Source organism: Dreissena polymorpha, chromosome 1 (genome assembly GCF_020536995.1).
Source record: "Dreissena polymorpha isolate Duluth1 chromosome 1, UMN_Dpol_1.0, whole genome shotgun sequence".
Classification (NCBI taxonomy): domain Eukaryota; kingdom Metazoa; phylum Mollusca; class Bivalvia; order Myida; family Dreissenidae; genus Dreissena; species Dreissena polymorpha.
Window position 1 is genome coordinate 149,389,198 of NC_068355.1, and position 19,962 is coordinate 149,409,159.

The window sequence follows — 19,962 nt, forward strand, 5'->3', positions numbered from 1 at the left end:
TCAAGAACTCTGCAGATCACCATTTTATATGACACTTAATTAGCAATTGTAATAAACAATTCAAAATTAAATAGGATAAAGCTTATTAAAATTTAGCACAACTTCCGACATCAAAAACAAAACACACTAAAGAACCCAATGTTTGTTATCAGTAATTTTAATCCGTAATTATCACTTTTATTGATTGTGTATCACAGGCCAAATCTCTTTAAATTGTTTTGCAATTTGTACAGTTTGCAAAACTTTCAACCATCGTAATTAATTTCACGCGTCTTTGATCCGCTATTCACAAGTTTTTGATTCTAGGTCTGAGGTGCAATAAACCAGTCCTGACCGGTTTAAAGAGGTACAATAACGTTTGGAATGACCCAATTTTTATCAAAAGAATGACCGGTATTCTGAATTGAGGGGATTCCGGTCTTGAGGAGATATTTTACGCATGGTTTTATAGGGGAAAAATAGGACCGGACACTTTGTCCAATTTAGAGAGGATCCAGTTTAGAGGGTTTCCACTATATCAACTTTACATTTCATATGTAGATGGATGTCATTGATGGGAAGTGCAGTGTACAAGAGCCATAACTCCTGCTTTCATAATTGGTATTGGTATCACAGTATTGCTATTGTCAATTTTTATGCTCCAATTTTTTAGGTGAGCTTTTGTGACCGGTCTTTGTCCGTCGTCCGTCCATCGTCTGTTGTCCACATTTGTACGTAAACACTCTAGAGGCCACATTTATTGTCCGATCTTCATGAAACTTGGTCAGAAGCTTTGTCCCAATGAAATCTCGGCCGAGTTCGAAACTGGGTCGTGCCAGGTCAAAAACTAGGTCAGTAGGTCAAAAAAAGAAAAAACTTGTAAACACTGTAGAAGTCACATTTCATGCCCTATCTTCATGTAACTTTGTCAAAATGTTTGTCTTAATGATATGTTAATTGAGTTCAAAAGTGGTTCCGGTCCGTTGCAAAACATGGCTGCCAGTGGGTGGGGCAGTTTTTCTTATTTGGCTATAGAGAAACCTTGGGCAAAAATATCATCATGAAAGTTGGTCAAAACATTGGTTTTATTAATATCTCAGACGAGTTCAAAAATGGTCCAGATCTGTGAAAAAACATGGTCGCCAGTGGGCGGGGCATTTTTCTCTATATGTATATAGTGAAAACATGTGAACACTCTAGAATTCACATTTTTGGCCCAATTTTCATGAAATTTGGTCAGAACATTTGTTTCCTTGATATGAGAGTTGAGTTCAAAAATGGTTCTGGTCAGTTGAATAACATGGCTGCCGGGGGGGGGGGGCAGTTTACCTTATTTGGCTATAGAGAAACCTTGTAAACACTCTAGAAGTCACAATTTTTGCCCAATCATCATGAAAGTTGGTCAAAACATTGGTTTTTATTGATATCTCGGACGAGTTTGAAAATGGTCGAGATCGGTGAAAAAACATGGCCGCCAGGGGGCGGGGCATTTTTCTCTATATGTATAAAGTGAAAACATGTGAACACTCTAGAAGTCACATTTTTGGCCCAATTTTCATGAAATTTGGTCAAAACATTTGTTTCCTTGATATGAGAGTTGAGTTCAAAAATGGTTCCGGTCAGTTGAATAACATGGCTGCCAGGGGGGGGGGGGCCAGTTTTCCTTATTTGGCTATAGAGAAACCTTGTAAACAATCTAGAAGTCACAATTTTTGCCCAATCATCATGAAAGTAGGTCAAAACATTGGTTTTATTGATATCTCGGACGAGTTTGAAAATGGTCCAGATTGGTGAAAAAACATGGCCGCCAGTGGGCGGGGCATTTTTCTCTATATGCATATAGTGAAAACATGTGAACACTCTGCCGGGGGCAGTTTTCTCATATTTATATAGTAAAAAAAGCTTGTTAACACTCTAGAAGTCACATTTTTTGCTTAATCATCATGAGACTTGGTGAAAAGATTTTATATATATCACATAATTAATGCCATAATTATTGCCTTTAGATTGTCCAAATTTTCATTATATTATACAAAATCCTAGTAAACACTCTTGAGGTCACAATTTTGATGTTTGATAAGGGAGGTCAACTCAAAATAAAGGTCACCAGGTCAAATCTTACAAAAACAAAATCACTCCATATGCCAGAGTTTTGGTTCAATAATGATGAAACTTGACCAGGATGTTTGTCTGGACAATATCTAGGTCAAGTTTGACGTTTGGTAAAGATTGAATGAACTGACTCCTCTCAGGTGAGCGAACTAGGGCCATCTTGGCCCTCTTGTTTAAGTTCATACCATGTATCTCGACTTTAATAAGAGGTAAAAAGGAAAAACTTTGATGGTATGAAGCTTGCATTTTGGGACAAGCAGTTCAAATACATTAATTGCCCATGCCCTCTGACAATGTGGCATTTTGGGGCGGGGGAGGTATTTCAGGCACAACAGTGACATTTCTAGCTATTTCATATTTAAAACTAAGCTGGTATTTTCTACTGCAGGTGATCTGGCTGACCTGATATTCGTGTTCTTTGATCCGATTGGTCAGGCTTTGTGCAAGCGGACTCTGAACATTGTGGAGGCACTCAGTGAGAAGCATGCTGATAGGCTCAAGTTCTACCTGAGCAAGGCCGACGAGGCAGGGCTAGAGAGTGACCGACAGGTATGAGCGATTGATGGGATGCCTTAATTCAAAATTATACAGGCAATAATTAAGTTGTTTGCTATTTATGATTTGTTCTAAAACGATTGAGCTCCAAAATGGTTTCCCTTCTTTGAAAAAGATGGATAGTTTCTGCTGAAGTTCTCTATGCAATGATGTTCATTGATTATACATTTAGTTTTTCCTCTTAGCATTGTAAATAATTCATTCTATTATCTTGTTGCACTTGTTCATAATTTTGTTTAACATTTCAAACGTACTGGGTCATTAATCTGTGCCTCTATATTTCTTACTGTCACTGTAAGCTGCATGTGACAACATAGCACAGGTAAGCTGGGGGGCTAAAGGTGATTAACAAAAATTATTTCCATGGAGATGCACTGAACTCTGTGTCAACTTAACACATTTTGTCCAAATAAATCTAACATTTCCAAATAAATCTGAGGTCAATACTATTTTAATAAATATAAAAGGTTAAGTTGAAATATAGTTTTAAACATTAATTAGTCATTGTTCCATGAAGTTAATAATCCTGGTTATTTGAAACATAAACAATTTCCACTCAATAAAATGTTTGGATGGAGGTATTGCATTAACATTTGATTTATGGGTATATTACTGTTCTTATACAGGTATATCAAGCTGCATGAATACCTAGTTTAAGACATTGTAATCAAGGCTTGGTTGAGTACCCAGGTACCTAAAATATAAAAACGGCTTCTGCTCAATAACTTTAGTTTGAATGGAGGTACATCTGGCATGTATAACTTTAGTTTGAATGGAGGTATAGTTTACTGCTCAATAACTTTAGTTTGAATGGAGGTATAGTTTACTGCTCAATAACTTAAGTTTGAATGGAGGTATAGTTTACTGCTCAATAACTTTAGTTTGAATGGAGGTATAGTTTACTGCTCAATAACTTTATTTTGAATGGAGGTATAGTTTACTGTTCAATAACTTTAGTTTGAATGGAGGTATAGTTTACTGAAATTTTGAGTGTATGTAGCTTAAACACAGACTTAGCTCAGGATTGAATTTGGTTCAATCAAGTTTATGTCAAGGTCACTGTCATTAAAAAAACAACAACGTTTTCCACTCAACAAAATGTGGTTTTATGGAGGAATTGTGCTGAAATTGTGTGAGTATGTAGCTGACAGGCAGAGATACCATGGGTTTGCACAGTTATTTCAATGAAAGTATGAAGTAAACAATTTAAAACCAGGTTTGGTTTTATTGACATGTTTCTTGTTTCTTTTTTTTGGCTCCTCTTTGTAATACACAGAATTAGCTATCAGAATAACATTTTTTTGTGATTGCGTATTTTCTTAGCATGTTCAAATAAGGTGTCAGAAGTTACAAGCCATTCCAGTCAGAGCGGGCTGAACAATCAGGTCATTTGGAAGAAGGTCAAAATCCACAATTCAAGGTCAAAGTTCACAAATAAGACATATTCATAGTTTACTATAAAATAATTTGTTATAGGGATGTGTTTGTGACAATAACAAAAGTGTTTTAGTTGAAATTATCTGTGGCTATGTTGTAATGTCCAAAAGAACAAATCCTTTAAGACCACCATCATGGCGACTTGATATCCTGCGGATGAAACAATGACTCAACACTTCTTAAAATTACTGATTTGGTCTGGAGTTGAAAGCTATGAACGCTTTTGAACAGTGATCATTTTCTGCAAAATCCTTGCAGTGCCGTTTGCTCTGTTATAAAGACATCATACAAGATGTACTAATATGCAGCAGACGCACTTTCTGTCAAAGGGGAAATTTACAATCATGTTGGTTTGTCAATTCATGCCATGGATAAAAGAAAAAGATCAAGAGTAAAATGGCTGGCTGTTGATCTTATAAACTGAAGGAGCGTCCTTCATCCTATCTGTACTTTAGTGAAAGACTGTATATTTTTGATAATTGAAGAAAATTGCAGTGCCCATGGTTATGTTTTATAAACAGTTGCATAACATAGATGCATTGCATGAATTCGGTTTAATAATGTTAATATGCTGTGGGATAGGTTTTCCATATATAAACCTGGTAATTATTGATATTTGCTTATCTAGTAATGGTAAGTGAAAATTTTTGAATTTTTAAGTGAAATGCATATTTATAAGAATCTTTGATATTGTTGACTGTATTCGTCCTATTATTATAACTAATAAGAATAATTTTTCATATAATTAAAAATGTCATTGTAATTGTGCTCATCTTTTTAGCTCACCTGATTGCTCAGGTGAGCTTTTGTGACCGGTCTTTGTCCGTCGTATGTCCGTCCGTCAGTAAACATTTGCTAGTAAACACTCTATAGGCCACATTTCATGTCCCATCTTCATGAAACTTGGTCAGAAGCTTTGTCCCAATGAAATCTCGGCCGAGTTCGAAACTGGGGTGTGCCGGGTCAAAAACTAGGTCAAAAAAAAGAAAAACCTTGTAAACACTGTAGAAGTCACATTTCATGCCCAATCTTCGTGTAACTTTGTCAAAATGTTTGTCTTAATGATATCTTGGTTGAGTTGTGGGCGGAGCAGTTTTCCTTATTTGGCTATAGAGAAACCTTGTAAACACTCTAGAAGTCACAATTTTTGCCCAATCATCATGAAAGTTGGTCAAAACATTGGTTCAATTGATGTCTCGGACGAGTTCGCAAATGGTCGAGATCGGTGAAAAAACATGGCCGCCAGTGGGCAGGGCATTTTTCTCTATATGTATATAGTGGCAGTTTCCCTATTTGGCTATAGAGAAACCTTGTAAACACTCCAGAAGTCACAATTTTGCCCAATCATCATGAAAGTTGGTCAAAACATTGGTTTTATTGATATCTCGGAGGAGTTTGAAAATGGTCAGGATCGTTAAAAAAAAATGGCTGCCAGTGGGCGGGGCATTTTTCTCTATATGTATATAGTGTAAACATGTGAACACAGTAGAAGTCACATTTTTGGCCCAATTTTCATGAAATTTGCTCAGAACATTTGTTTCCTTGATACGAGAGTTGAGTTAAAAAATGGTTCTGGTCAGTTGAATAACATGGCTGCTGGGAGGGGGCTAGTTTTCTCATTATGCCCCCCCCCCCCCCTTTTGAAGAAGATGGGGTATATTGTTTTGCTCATGTCGGTCCGTCCGTCCACCAGATGGTTTCCGGATGATAACTCAAGAGCGCTGATGCAAATGATCATGATACTTCATAGGTACATTGATCATGACTCGCAGATGACTCCTATTGATTTTCAGGTCACTAGGTCAAAGGTCAAGGTCACGATGACCCGATATAGTAAAATGGTTTCTGGATGATAACTCAAGAACACTTATGCCTAGGATCATGAAACTTCATAGATATATTGATCATGACTCGCAGATGACCCCTATTGATTTTCAGGTCACTAGGTCAAAGGTCAAGGTCATGGTGACCCAAAGCAGTAAAATGGTTTCCGGATGATAACTCAAGAACGCTTATGCCTAGGATCATGAAACTTCATAGATACATTGATCATGACTTGCAGATAACCCCTATTGATTTTCAGGTCACAAGGTCAAGGTCACGATGACCTGAAATAGTAAAATGGTTTCCGGATGATAACTCAAGAACGCTTAGGCCTAGGATCATGAAACTTCATAGGTACATTGATCATAACTTGTAGATGACCCCTATTGATTTTCAGGTCACTAGGTCAAAGGTCATGGTCACGATGACCCGAAATAGTAAAATGGTTTCCGGATGATAGCTCAAGAACGCTTAGGCCTAGGATCATGAAACTTCATAGGTACATTGATCATGACTCGTAGATGATATTGATTTTCAGGTCACTAGGTCAAAGGTCAAGGTCACGGTGACCCGAAATAGTAAAATGGTTTCCAGATGATAACTCAAGAACACTTATGCCTAGGATCATGAAACTTCAAAGGTACATTGATCTTGACTCGAAGATGACCCCTATTGATTTTCAGTTCACTAGGTCAAAGGTCAAGGTAATGGTGACCTGAAATAGTAAAATGGTTTATGGATGATAACTCAAGAACGCTTATTACTAGGATCATGAAACTTCATAGGTACAATGATCATGACTCGCAGATGACCACTATTGATTTTCAGGTCACTAGGTCAAAGGTCAAGGTCATGGTGACCTGAAATAGTAAAATGGTATCTGGATGATAACTCAAGAACGCTTATGCCTAGGTTCATGAAACTTCATAGGTATATTGATCATGACTCACAGATGACCCCTATTGATTATCAGGTCACTAGGTCAAAGGTCAAGGTCACAGTGCCAAAAAACGGATTCACACAAAGGCTGTCAAGGTCACAGTGACTCAACTTAGAAAAATGGTTTCCGGATGATAAATCAAGAATGGATCATGGTGACCTGAAATAGTAAAATGGTATCTGGATGATAACTCAAGAACGCTTATGCCTAGGATCATGAAACTTCATAGGTACATTGATCATGACTCGCAGATGAAATAATGATGAAACTTGACCAGGATGTTTGTCTGGACAATATCTAGGTCAAGTTTGACATTTGGTAAAGATTGAATGAACAGACTCCTCTCAGGTGAGCGAACGAGGGCCATCTTGGCCCTCTTGTTTATTCACTACATAATTGTTTTGTTTCTTTCAGAGGGTTATGATGCAGATTGTCCAGGAACTGTGCAAGAGACCAGGTCTCAACAGGACTGGCTTTGACATGCCTACCATCTATGTGCCATCCATGAACCAAAAGGTAACTGACCGTCCGGCTGCCTAGCTATCGGAAACTGCAGTAACTGCGTAGGATTGCTGATTGTTATTAGTTTTACATATAAGTAGGTTGTGTAAGCTGGCATGTAATAATGCATTTGGATATTGGACATTTCTTGGAAAATGACCTGGAATTTGTCAAGTACATGTAATGATAGGTTTATACCATTGTCTGTTACTTCTAGTATTTCGTGGTCTGCTCTAGGTTTCTTTTGTATTTTATGAAAATGTTATATTATATTGATATTTATTATACACCTTTGTAAATAGTAAAGGGGATTCAGGAATTACTGCAGACATCTGTCCCTCTGTCTTTCAGAAAACCAAAAACTTGTCAGGAGTCATTCTCCTACACTTTGTCAGATATTGCTCAGTATTGTATTAAGTTTTGCATGGGCTAAAATTGTGCTCCATATCTTATCTTGGATACAAAATATATTTTTCCCAAAATGAATAAATTCCTGATTGAAAGTTTCCAAAAAGACATTTGTAATTGCAACATTTAGTTTATTTACCTATTCGTCTCTATTTTTTTTTTCAACACATTTTATTTCGTGATTATTGCATCTACATACAATATGAATAGTAACAATATTGTTCTGCAATCAAACATAGGAAAATGGCATCAAGAATACATGTAATGCATCAAACACATAATTATCATAAATTATTCGTAATAGTATTCATCGATGACTAAGCGTAAAGGTTAGTCAAGTATCTAGTAAACATTACAATTACTTGTAGTAGTTTAGTGTTGAAAATACATACCGGTATACAAAATATGTAAAGAATTGAAAAAAAACATCAAGTAAGTAAGCTCTATTTTTTAACCTTTTTAGCTCACCTGATTGCTCAGGTGAGCTTTTGTGACCTGTTTTTGTCCGTCGTAATGCCGTCCGTCCGTTAACATTTGCTCGTAAACACTCTAGAGGCGACATTTCTTGTCCCATCTTCATGAAATTTGGTCAGAAGCTTTGTCCCAATGAAATCTCGGCCGAGTTCGAAACTGGGTTGTGCCGGGTCAAAAACTAGGTTACTAGGTCAAAAAAAAATAAAACCTTGTAAACACTGTAAAAGTCACATTTCATGCCCAATCTCCATGTTACTTTGTCAAAATGTTTGTCTTAATGATATCTTGGTTGAGTTCAAAAGTGGTTCCGATCCGTTACAAAACATGGCCGCCAGTGGGCGGGGCAGTTTTCCTTATTTGGCTATAGAGAAACCTTGTAAACACTCTAGAAGTCACAATTTTTGCCCAATCATCATGAAAGTTTGTCAAAACATTGGTTCAATTGATGTCTCGAACGAGTTCGAAAATGGTCAAGATCGGTGAAAAAACATGGCCGCCAGTGGGCAGGGCATTTTTCTCTATGTATATAGTGGCAGTTTTCCCCATTTGGCTATAGAGATACCTTGTTAACACTCTAGAAGGCACAATTTTTGCCCAATCATCATGAAAGTTGGTCAAAACATTGGTTTTATTGATATCTCAGACAAGTTTCAAAATGGTCGGGATCAGTGAAAAAACATGGCCGCCAGTGGGTGGGGAATTTTTCTCTATATGTATATAGTGGAAACATGTGAACACAGTAGAAGTCACATTTTTGGCCCAATTTTCATGAAACTTGCTCAGAACATTTGTTTCCTTGATACGAGAGTTGAGTTCAAAAATGGTTCCGGTCAGTTGAATAACATGGCTGCTGGGAGTGGGGCAGTTTTCTCATTATGCCCCCCCCCCCATTTCGAAGAAGAGGGGGTATATTGTTTTGCTCATGTCGGTCCGTCTGTCCACCAGATGGTTTCCGGATGATAACTCAAGAGCGCTTATGCCAAGGATCATGAAACTTCATAGGTACATTGATAATGACTCGCAGATGACTCCTATTGATTTTCAGGTCACTAGGTCAAAGGTCAAGGTCATGATGACCCGAAATAGTAAAATGGTTTCCGGATGATAACTCAAGAACACTTATGCCTAGGATCATGAAACTTCATAGATACATTGATCACAACTCGCAGATGACCCCTATTGATTTTCAGGTCACTAGGTCTAAGGTCAAGGTCACGGTGACCCAAAGCAGTAAAATGGTTTCCGGATGATAACTCAAGAACCCTTATGCCTAGGATCATGAAACTTCATAGATACATTGATCATGACTCGCAGATAACCCCTATTGATTATTAGGTCACAAGGTCAAGGTCACGATGACCCGAAATAGTAAAATGGTTTCCGGATGATAACTCAAGAACGCTTAGGCCTAGGATCATGAAACTTCATAGGTACATTGATCATAACTCCTAAATGACCCCTATTGATTTTCAGGTCACTAGGTCAAAGGTCATGGTCACGATGACTCGAAATAGCAAAATGGTTTCCGGATGATAACTCAAGAACGCTTATGCCTAGGATCATGAAACTTGATAGGTACATTGATCATGACTCGAAGATGACCCCTATTGATTTTCAGGTCAATAGGTCAAAGGTCAAGGTCACGGTGACCTGAAATAGTAAAATGGTTTCTGGATGATAACTCAAGAACGCTTATGCCTAGGATCATGAAACTTCATAGGTACAATGATCATGACTCGCAGATGACCCCTATTGATTTTCAGGTCACTAGGTCAAAGGTCAAGGTCACGGTGACCTCAAATAGTAAAATGGTTTCTGGATGATAACTCAATAACGCTTATGCCTAGGTTCATGAAACTTCACAGGTATATTGATCATGACTCGCAGATGACCCCTATTGATTATCAGGTCACTAGGTCAAAGGTCAAGGTCACAGTGCCAAAAAACGTATTCACACAATGGCTGTCAAGGTCACCGGTGACTCAACTTAGAAAAATGGTATCCGGATGATAACTCAAGAATGCTTACGCCTAGGATCATGAAACTTCATAGGTACATTGATCATGTCTCGCAGATGAAATAATGATGAAACTTGACCAGGATGTTTGTCTGGACAATATCTAGGTCAAGTTTGACATTTGGTAACGATTGAATGAACCGACACCTCTCAGGTGAGTGAACTAGGGCCATCTTGGCCCTCTTGTTTGAATTTTGTATTGAACACACATTTACTCTTGATTATTAATTATCTGATAGAAAAAATTAACACAACACCAATTTCCAAATTTTTAGTAAAAACAAAGCAATTTTCCCTATGAGAAGAGCACTGGCCCCATTCCTAAAATAGTGACAAAACATTGGATCTGCATTGTCCTACTTTAATAATTACATAAGCGATGCCCTGCTAATAATTTGTGTTACGTTATGATTGTAACTGTTAACTTAAGTAGCACGATTTTATGCATTTCTGTAACATACATACATAGAGGATATTTGTTGGATTCGGTGGATTATCGATTTTAATTCACGAGTGATCATAGAAAATGATATTTTCACGAGTGGCACAGCCACGAGTGAAAATATATATTTTCTATGATCACGAGTGAATTAAAATCGATCATCCACCGAATCCAACAAATTTTCTTTTTATTTTATGCTTTTTTTCACAGTTTATATATATATTGTTAAAGAGTTTAACTAAAGAATTTCGCTGGGATAATGATGTCATTTCACAGTAAACAATGAAAATTATCGATAATTTTCACTGATAATTTTCACTGTTTGAAACAGTGAAATTATCAGTTTAAATTCACTGATATTTCTCTATAAACCACCGGAAAGCATAAAATAAATCTCTGTAACTACCACATCCAGATAGGTAATAAATCTCTGTAACTACCACATCCAGATAGGTAATAAATCTCTGTAACTACCTCATCCAGATAGGTAATAAATATCTGTAACTTCCACATCCAGATAGGTAATAAATGTCTTTAACTACCACATCCAGATAGGTAATAAATCTCTGTAACTACCACATCCAGATAGGTAATAAATCTCTGTAACTACCTCATCCAGATAGGTAATAAATCTCTGTAACTTCCACATCCAGATAGGTAATAAATGTCTTTAACTACCACATCCAGATAGGTAATAAATCTGTAACTACCACATCCAGATAGGTTATATTTTGTTTGTAGCAGATTAGCCTGTGCTAACGACACTTTCCACCTTAACTGGATTTTTGCTAAGAAGAGACTTTCTTTACAGAGGAAATATCATAAAAGCGGAAAGTGGAGGTGCATTAAACCACTTTTTCACAGAGCACGGCTCATTTACATTCCTATGATAGGATTGAAAATCTCAAGTATACTGATAAGTTGGTCCATTTCTAGTGTAGATCTCACCTCTGTAGTTCAGGGTCAATTCTCACTAAACATACAGCTATCTGTAAGGTTGTATTGATGAATAGGAGCCATTAACCCATTTCCTTTCAGAAGCTAAGTGAAAAAGGCTGTATGCAACCCCCATAAAATCAGAACCATGTTTCATCCTTTTTGCTTCTTATCAGTATCTAAAGGTTGGAAAGGATGCCCTTAAGACATGTATAAATTGAGAAATGTCTTTAATTTGATTAATCTAATGGACTACAAACATACCAAAACGGGTGTCTGAGCGAGGAAGGGTTAATGTTACATGTGTGTTGCCAATTGCAGCAGTCTCGCTGCGTGAACCAGATAGAGGAGGTGTGTCGGGAGATAGAGAAGACCATCAACGGCACAATCCAGTCCACATTGAACTCCCTGGAGCGGGACTGTGACCTCATTGCCAAGACCGTTGAGAAAAACATAGAAACTGACAGGTATTCTACAGCAAACGATGTTTGATTCAGTCATATTGATGCTGTTGCTTTAGTCAAAGTTTTATTCATTGCATATACTTTTATCTGAACCACAAACCAATAATGATTTACAAAAAAGTGGCCCTTTTTAGGGTGTTTGCTTGTAAAAACACTATGTTCATGTAATGTTCCCAAATATGGAAGCAACATTTTAAACTGAATATATATAATGTATGACATACTTCACCAAGATTTGCTTGATACTTATTAAATCTTATTAGCTTAAAATGCATGCCTTGATTGTTTCCTTTGTTTGTAAAAAGTTTTGTGTGTGCACATTTTATGATGCCATAACAATAAATTTCATTCAAGACTTCTCTATACCATAAAGAAAACAAGTGTATCCACCATAGTGGTATCTTAATTATACCCCCCTTACTGGTAATGGGGGCTATATAGGAGTCACTTTGTCGGTTTGTCCCGAAATTTCATCTGATCTTCACCAAACTTGGTCACAAGTTGTATCTAGATGATGTCTGGGTCAAGTTTGAATATGGGTCATGCCAGGTCAAAAACTAGGTCAAGGGGTCACTTAGTGTGTTTTAAACCGAAAGTTTGTCCGGACCATAACTATGTCATTTATCGTTGGATTTTAAAATGACTTGGTACATTTGTTCGACATCATGGGACAGTGTGTCGTGTGAAAAAAATACCTTGATATCTCCAATGTCAAGGTCACGCTTGGAGTTTAAAGGTCAAATGCTTGTCCAGGCCATAACTTTGTCATTTATGGTGAGATTTTAAAATCATTTGTAAAATTTGTTCACCATCATTGGACGGCGTGTCGTGCGAAAGAATTACGTTGATATCTCCAAGGTCAAGATCACACTTTGAGTTCAAAGATCATAAATTAGCTTGTCCAGGCCATAACTATGTCATTCATTGTAAGATTTTAAAATCATTTGGCACATTTGTTCACTATCATTGAACGGTGTGTTGCGCGAAAGAATTACGTCAATATCTTCAAGGTCAAGGTCACACATAAAGTTCAAAGGTCAAAAATGGCCATAAATGAGCTTGTCCGGGCCATAACTATGCTGTTCATTGTGAGAATTAAAAATCATTTGGCACATTTGTTCACCATCATTGGACGGTAAGTCGCGCGAAAGAATTACGTCGATATCTCCAAGGTCAAGGTCACACTTTGAGTTCAAAGGTAAAAAATGGCCATAAATGAACTTGTTTATCATGCATAAAGGTTGATGTTGAAGTGGTACATGATGACCCTTGATCTTTTCAGGAAAGTGTGTTCAGATAACCTGCGAGCCCGTGTACGTGGGGCCACCTACGGGTTTCTGGGGATGCTGCTTCCCTTCTTGCTGCTTGCCATGTTCCTGATCAGCACTAAGAACAAGATCCTCGTGTCTGTTCTCGGCAAGGACGTCATGGAAGCCCTCACAACCTATCTAGTGAGTTCACTTCTCTTGTGTCATTGCCCTTGTGTATTGTAGGACACTCCCTTTCCAGTACCCCCTGTTGATCAATACAGGGCGTTATTGTCAGTAGACCTCTCTTTTCTGAGTATATGTCTGTAATGTCAGAGCAGTGCTTTATTATCAGTATACTTCAATTGTATGTGGTCTAATAGTGCTTGATCACTTCTGGTGTACTTTTCTTTCATGCAATTATTACTTCTAAATATTGTTTGTCCTCATTTCTATCTTATAAGCTCAATATGCTGTAGTATTCTACTAGCTTTTCAGCAAGATATCCGAGCTATGCTACTCTCGCATAAGTTGGTGTCTGTGAGAGGTCACTGAATTTGAACTGCAGTGTTTCAGAATTATGAACTCTTTTTGTACTTCAAAATTTGGTAAAGGTGAACGTGAAACTTCTCTATATAATTAAGTCCACATTGGTTATTCAACTTAAAATTTACACATGATCCTGGTCTTGTGTGAGGTCACTTACCCAGTTTCATAATTCTAACCTGCTATTTAGCAGTATTATGCCACATTTTTATGTCCCCCACCACTATAGTGGGGGACATATTGTTTTTGCCCTGTCTGTTGGTTGGTTTGTTGGTAGGTTTGTGTGTTTGGTTGTGCAAACTTTAACATTTGCAATATTGAAGATAGCAACTTAATATTTGGCATGCATGTGTATCTCATAGAGCTGCACATTTTGAGTGGTGAAAGGTCAAGGTCATCCTTCAAGGTCAAAGGTCAAATATATGGGTCAATATCGCTAATTTAATGTACACTTTTGCAGTATTGAAGATAGCAGCTTGATATTTGGCATGCATGTGTATCTCATGGAGCTGCACATTGTGAGTGGTGAAAGGTCAAGGTCATCATTCAAGGTCAAAGGTCAAATATATGGGGACATAGTGTTTCACAAACACATCACTTGTTCAACTTAAAATATTATTGGTTAAGATTAATATGCAACATCTTCCTATCACTGTTTCCACAACTGGTATTTAATTTAAGCTTCACACATTTGGGGCTCATTGTGTGAGGTAACGTAAAAAGTTCCATAATTTTGACCTACATAGCAGAATTATTGCCTCTATATTTTATTATATGTCATGAACATAGGAAATTCAGGTAAATGTGTTCTTCAAACACTTCTGTCTTTTCCTGACATGCAGAATTAGCAGGGGGACACATTTAGGGCCAGTTGGGTCAAGCTCATTGTTACTAAAAATAGACAAAGAAATACGCTCACTAACTTTTGATTAGACGGAGGGACAGTTGGTTCAATGTTATTGTTACTAAAAAATAGACAAAGAAATACACTCACTAACTTTTGATTGGATGGAGGGACAGTTGGGTCAAGGTTATTGTTACAAAAAAACAGAAAATTGTTTCTGCGCAATACCTTACATGTAAAAATTAGATGGAGGTATTGTGCTGGACTTTCTGTGTTCATGCTATCAATTACAGGGCCCCCTGACAGCTGCATTCAACACAATACCCAGGGAGTACACGATGTATGTGCTGGGTGGCATTATTGGACTGGCATTGCTCATGCTGCTTATTGCCAAGCTTGTCTCCAGGTTTGTAGGGCTATCACCACTAGTTGTTCCTTTACTGCAAGAATGCATTATCAGTATAATGTTCACACATGCTGATAGGATTTTCTTGCATGGAATAAATAATGTTTTGTTCTATTTTGATTGGGCCATCTTAGATGGGGTATTTCCTTATAGAATTTGTAGAATGTTTGAATTACAATATCTGATTAAATAGGCTTGTCAGACTTTATTCCTTTTCAAAATAGTGAAATTTAAGTTGTTTTTGTCATTTTTTTTAGCTCGGCTGTTTTCAGAGAAAACCCGAGGTATTGTCATGGCCAGCTTGTCGTGTCCGCTGACGTCGTGCTAAAACCTTGACATTTTGCTCTAAAATCAAAGTGCTTCTACCTACAACTTTGAAACTTCATATGAAGATGCACCTTGATAAGTTCTACACGTCACACCCATTGTTGGGTCACTAGGTCAAAGGTCAAGGTCACTGACCTATACAAATTTTTTTTTTTTTTTGCATGATACTGCTTAAATGTGAAAAATAGTTTGTGAACATGGAAACTCAAAATTGTATCTTGTAGTGGAATCTTGTAAGCTAGGCTGCAGCCAGTTCAATCATACAGGCTGTCAAGCGGTCATACTTTTTCCTACTTTTTCCTACTATTTCCTACTTTTTCATCAGGATCCTACTTTTTCCTATTTTTTTACCAAATCTTCCTACTATTCCTACTTTTTCATTTTCAATGGAGAATTATTTTTTTTAAAGAGTTAATTTAGTAAACTTGCAGGATGAATGAATCTATGGCATGACTGTATCCCTGTTAATGTGCATTCATCTAGATGAGACCTGACAACCCATGCTGACTGTCTGCTAGCACCTCTTCAGGAGCATAAATATTTATTTCTTATGTAACTTTTAAAATTATTGACAAGTTTTTTTTTGAAGTAACAATAGTGCCTTGTTTACTTCCTTAGCATTTGTACACTGCAGACTTCACTACCTTACACAGTTCCCAGTGATGCAAGAGCTGAGGGAACCCATTGTTTATTCCAGTTTTATTTTGTTTCCATTGACAACAATTTGACCAAACCTTATGCATGTTTACATGCTATTGCTGTTTGGAATGTAGAGATATAGAGATACATGTATTGTATGAGTGTTTATGTAATATGGAATTTATTACACAAGTTATTGGAAAAAAGATAAAACTGATGCTTTGCCGAGTTTTCATCATTTACAAATATAATGTAATAAATTCTGTATTACATGACAACGGATATGATGTTCTATTGATATCATAGGTACATCATATTTAGTAATTAAAGATAAATGCACAGAGCCTAAATGCCCTGATACATTTTTATGCTCCTGGTAGGGTGGCATATTGCAGTTGTACTGTCAGACCGTTTGTCTGTCTGTCTGTCTGTCTGTGTGTGTGTGTCCGTCCGAAAACTTTAATATGGGCCATACCTTTTGCAATATTGAAGATAGCAACTTGATATTTGGCATGCATGTGTATCTTATGAAGCTGCACATTTTGAGTGGTAAAAGGTGAAGGTCATCCTTCAAGGTCAAAAGTTAAAAAATACAATCCAAGGGAAGTAATAAGCTTTAAAAGGGAGATAATTTCTAAACCTGCCAAATGATACATTGAAATTTTATTTCAAAGCTGCGCAATAGTGGGCATTGTGTTTCGGTGTTTCGGACAAACACAAGTCTTGTCTTATGATGCCATAGCTAGTGAGGTAACTTCAAGGTATTAAAGCGAAGTATTAAAATTATTAAACGGCATTATTACACTCCCGCAAAGTCATCAATAATGTAAAAGCCATTATTTGAAACTGGAATAAACAATGTAGTGCAACTGTTTCATTGCCCAATCAATGATGTCATAAAAGATGTCAGGTGATAAGGTCCTATCTCCAGTTGCATAATCTGCTCTGCAATGACCAGTCATTTTGAATGTAACTTAAGTCATTATAACTGCACCCTATTGTCAATTTAAAGGTTTCACAATGTAGCTGTAGCAGAGCATTGACACTGCTTTCTATACTAGTATTAATCTTGTACAACAAGTTGGTGTATCACTAAATAAATTTGGTCTTCTGCTTAAGGATATAACATGCACAATATATTACCATTTTTATATCGATACACAGAAGACCTCTAACCACTTATTTGATGATACACCAAAATGAACAGCATCTAATTACATGTATACTTCTTTATCAGGGTAGCTTTGCTTGAAACTTAATTATCATAGATACACTATAAGTGCTAAAATTCCTAGTGGGAAAACAAAGTTTAACCCTTCATGGATGGAGAAGTTGGACAACAGTGGAAAAACACTGGGATCATGGTGCAAGAGAGATACCGGCAATGAGTTTGCAAGATATTGTACTGTCTGAATGAAGTCCATCTTGTAGTAATTCTGGTGCTAATCAACTTATAAGTCATGCAGATGGATAAAAACACAAGGAAAACATGAAATACATGCATGATAACTCACAAAAGCGTTTGTTTGGAAGTGCCCAAAAGCCAAGCAGCTCTCAGGGTTGTGGGGATAAATCTATCTGTATGCAAGTACATCCATCACACAAGGAACAGGTACAAAAGGCTGAAATCTTCTGGGCCCTTAAGGTAGCTTCAAGTGGGTATCCATACAGAACATGTGATGGCACTCCTGCTCTGTTTCAAGCTATGTTTCCTGGACCTGTGTCTAAAAAATAAGTATTATGTATTCCTACTTTTGAGGGAAAAGTTCCTACTTTTTCCTTCTTTTTTCCTACTTTTCTTGCAAAAGTAGTTCCTATTTTTTCCTACTTTTTGAAAAAAGGTCACTTGACAGCCTGATCATATTCATTTTACTCCTGATAACATTTACAAAATTTGTGAGTGCTCATTCAGAATTTATGTTTGTGAGAAGCTATTGAGAGAATCCATTGTTAACTTCTGCCAACTGACAATATTCTCTAATTGGAAAAAAAAGGCAATGGTTGTCCATAGTGCTGCAACATCTATTCAATGATATTTATTGTTGTTATGCCCCCCTTCGAAGAAGAGGGGGTATATTGCTTTGCTCATGTCGGTCGGTCGGTCTGTCGGTCCGTCCACCAGGTGGTTGTCAGACGATAACTCAAGAACGCTTGGGCCTAGGATCATGAAACTTCATAGGTACATTGATCATGACTCGCAGATGACCCCTATTGATTTTGAGGTCACTAGGTCAAAGGTAAAGGTCACGGTGACCAGAAATAGTAAAATGTTTTTTTTAATGATAACTCAAGAACGCATACGCCTAGGATCATGAAACTTCATGGGTAGATTGATCATGACTTGCAGATGACCCCTATTGATTTTGAGGTCACTAGGTCAAAGGTCAAGGTCACGGTGACCCGAAATAGTAAAATGGTTTCCGGATGATAACTCAAGAACGCATACGCCTAGGATAATGAAACTTCATGTTTAGATTGATCATGACTCGCAGATGACCCCTATTGATTTTCAGGTCACTAGGTCAAAGGTCAAGGTCACGGTGACCCAAAATAGTAAAATGGTTTTCGGATGATAATTAAGAATGCATACGCCTAGGATCATGAAACTTCATAGGTAGATTGATCATGACTTGCAGATGACCCCTATTGATTTTGAGGTCACAAGGTCAAAGGTCACGGTGACCTGAAATAGTAAAATGATTTTCGGATGATAACTCAAGAACGCTTTTGCCTAGGATCATGACACTTCATAGGTACATTGATCGTGACCCGCAGATGACCCCTATTGATTTTCAGGTCACTAGGTCAAAGGTCAAGGTCACAGTGACAAAAATCGTATTCACACAATGGCTGCCACTACAACGGACAGCCCATATGGGGGGCATGCATGTTTTACAAACAGCCCTTGTTCTTATTTGTGTTGGTCTATTCCATGGCATGTAGTGCCATATATTTTTATGCCCCCCTTTGAAGAAGAGGGGGTATATTGCTTTGCTCATGTCGGTCGGTCGGTAGGTCGGTCGGTCGGTCCGTCCACCAGGTGGTTTCCGGATGATAACTCAAGAACGCTTGGGGCTAGGATCATGAAACTTCATAGGTACATTGATCATGACTTGCAGATGACCCCTATTGATTTTGAGGTCACTAGGTCAAAAGTCAAGGTCACAGGTGAAGGTCACAGTTACTGGAAATAGGCATTATAAGGATTTAGCATGGTTCAAACAAGGGAAACAACTACGGTTTATGCATGTTCTTTTTATTACAGATTTGCCTCCCTTTAATTCATTCAAAATCTCATTTTACAGCAGAGATTCCAAATCTGACCTGTAAATGAGCCCCATATTTACTGCCAGTGCTAGGTTACCTTTTCCCATTTGATCATTCTGAAGTATTGGTATTGTAATGCTGCTGCTGCTGCTGCTGCTACTACCTCTACCACCACCACCACCACCACCACCACCACCACCACCACTACCACCACAACCACCACCACCACCACCACCACCACCACCACCACCACCACCACCACGACCACCACCACCACCACCACCACCACCACCACCACCACCACCACCACCACCACCACTTATTCTACCATGTCTACTATTACTACTTCTACTACTACTACTGCCACTACTACTACTATTTTACTACTACTACTACTACTACTACTACTACTACTACTACTACTTCTACTACTACTACTACTACTACTACTTCTACTACTACTACTACACCACCACCACCACCACCACCACCACCACCACCACCACCACCACCACCACCACCACCACCACCACCGTTCACAGTGACAAAAAACGTATTCACACAATGGCTGCTACTACAACTTATAGCCCATATAGG

At 37.7% G+C, this 19,962-nt stretch overlaps 1 protein-coding gene across 1 annotated transcript in view; it reads left to right on the plus strand.

Annotated features, from left to right (window-relative positions):
* Window positions 1-19,962, plus strand: part of LOC127855478 (uncharacterized) — a 138,707-nt gene that overhangs the window by 104,217 nt on the left and 14,528 nt on the right. The window contains exons 7-11 of the mRNA XM_052391096.1: window positions 2,480-2,640; window positions 7,262-7,363; window positions 11,947-12,092; window positions 13,372-13,540; window positions 15,020-15,132. Of these exons, the coding sequence (XP_052247056.1) occupies window positions 2,480-2,640; window positions 7,262-7,363; window positions 11,947-12,092; window positions 13,372-13,540; window positions 15,020-15,132 (691 nt within the window). The remainder of the gene's footprint in view (window positions 1-2,479; window positions 2,641-7,261; window positions 7,364-11,946; window positions 12,093-13,371; window positions 13,541-15,019; window positions 15,133-19,962) is intronic.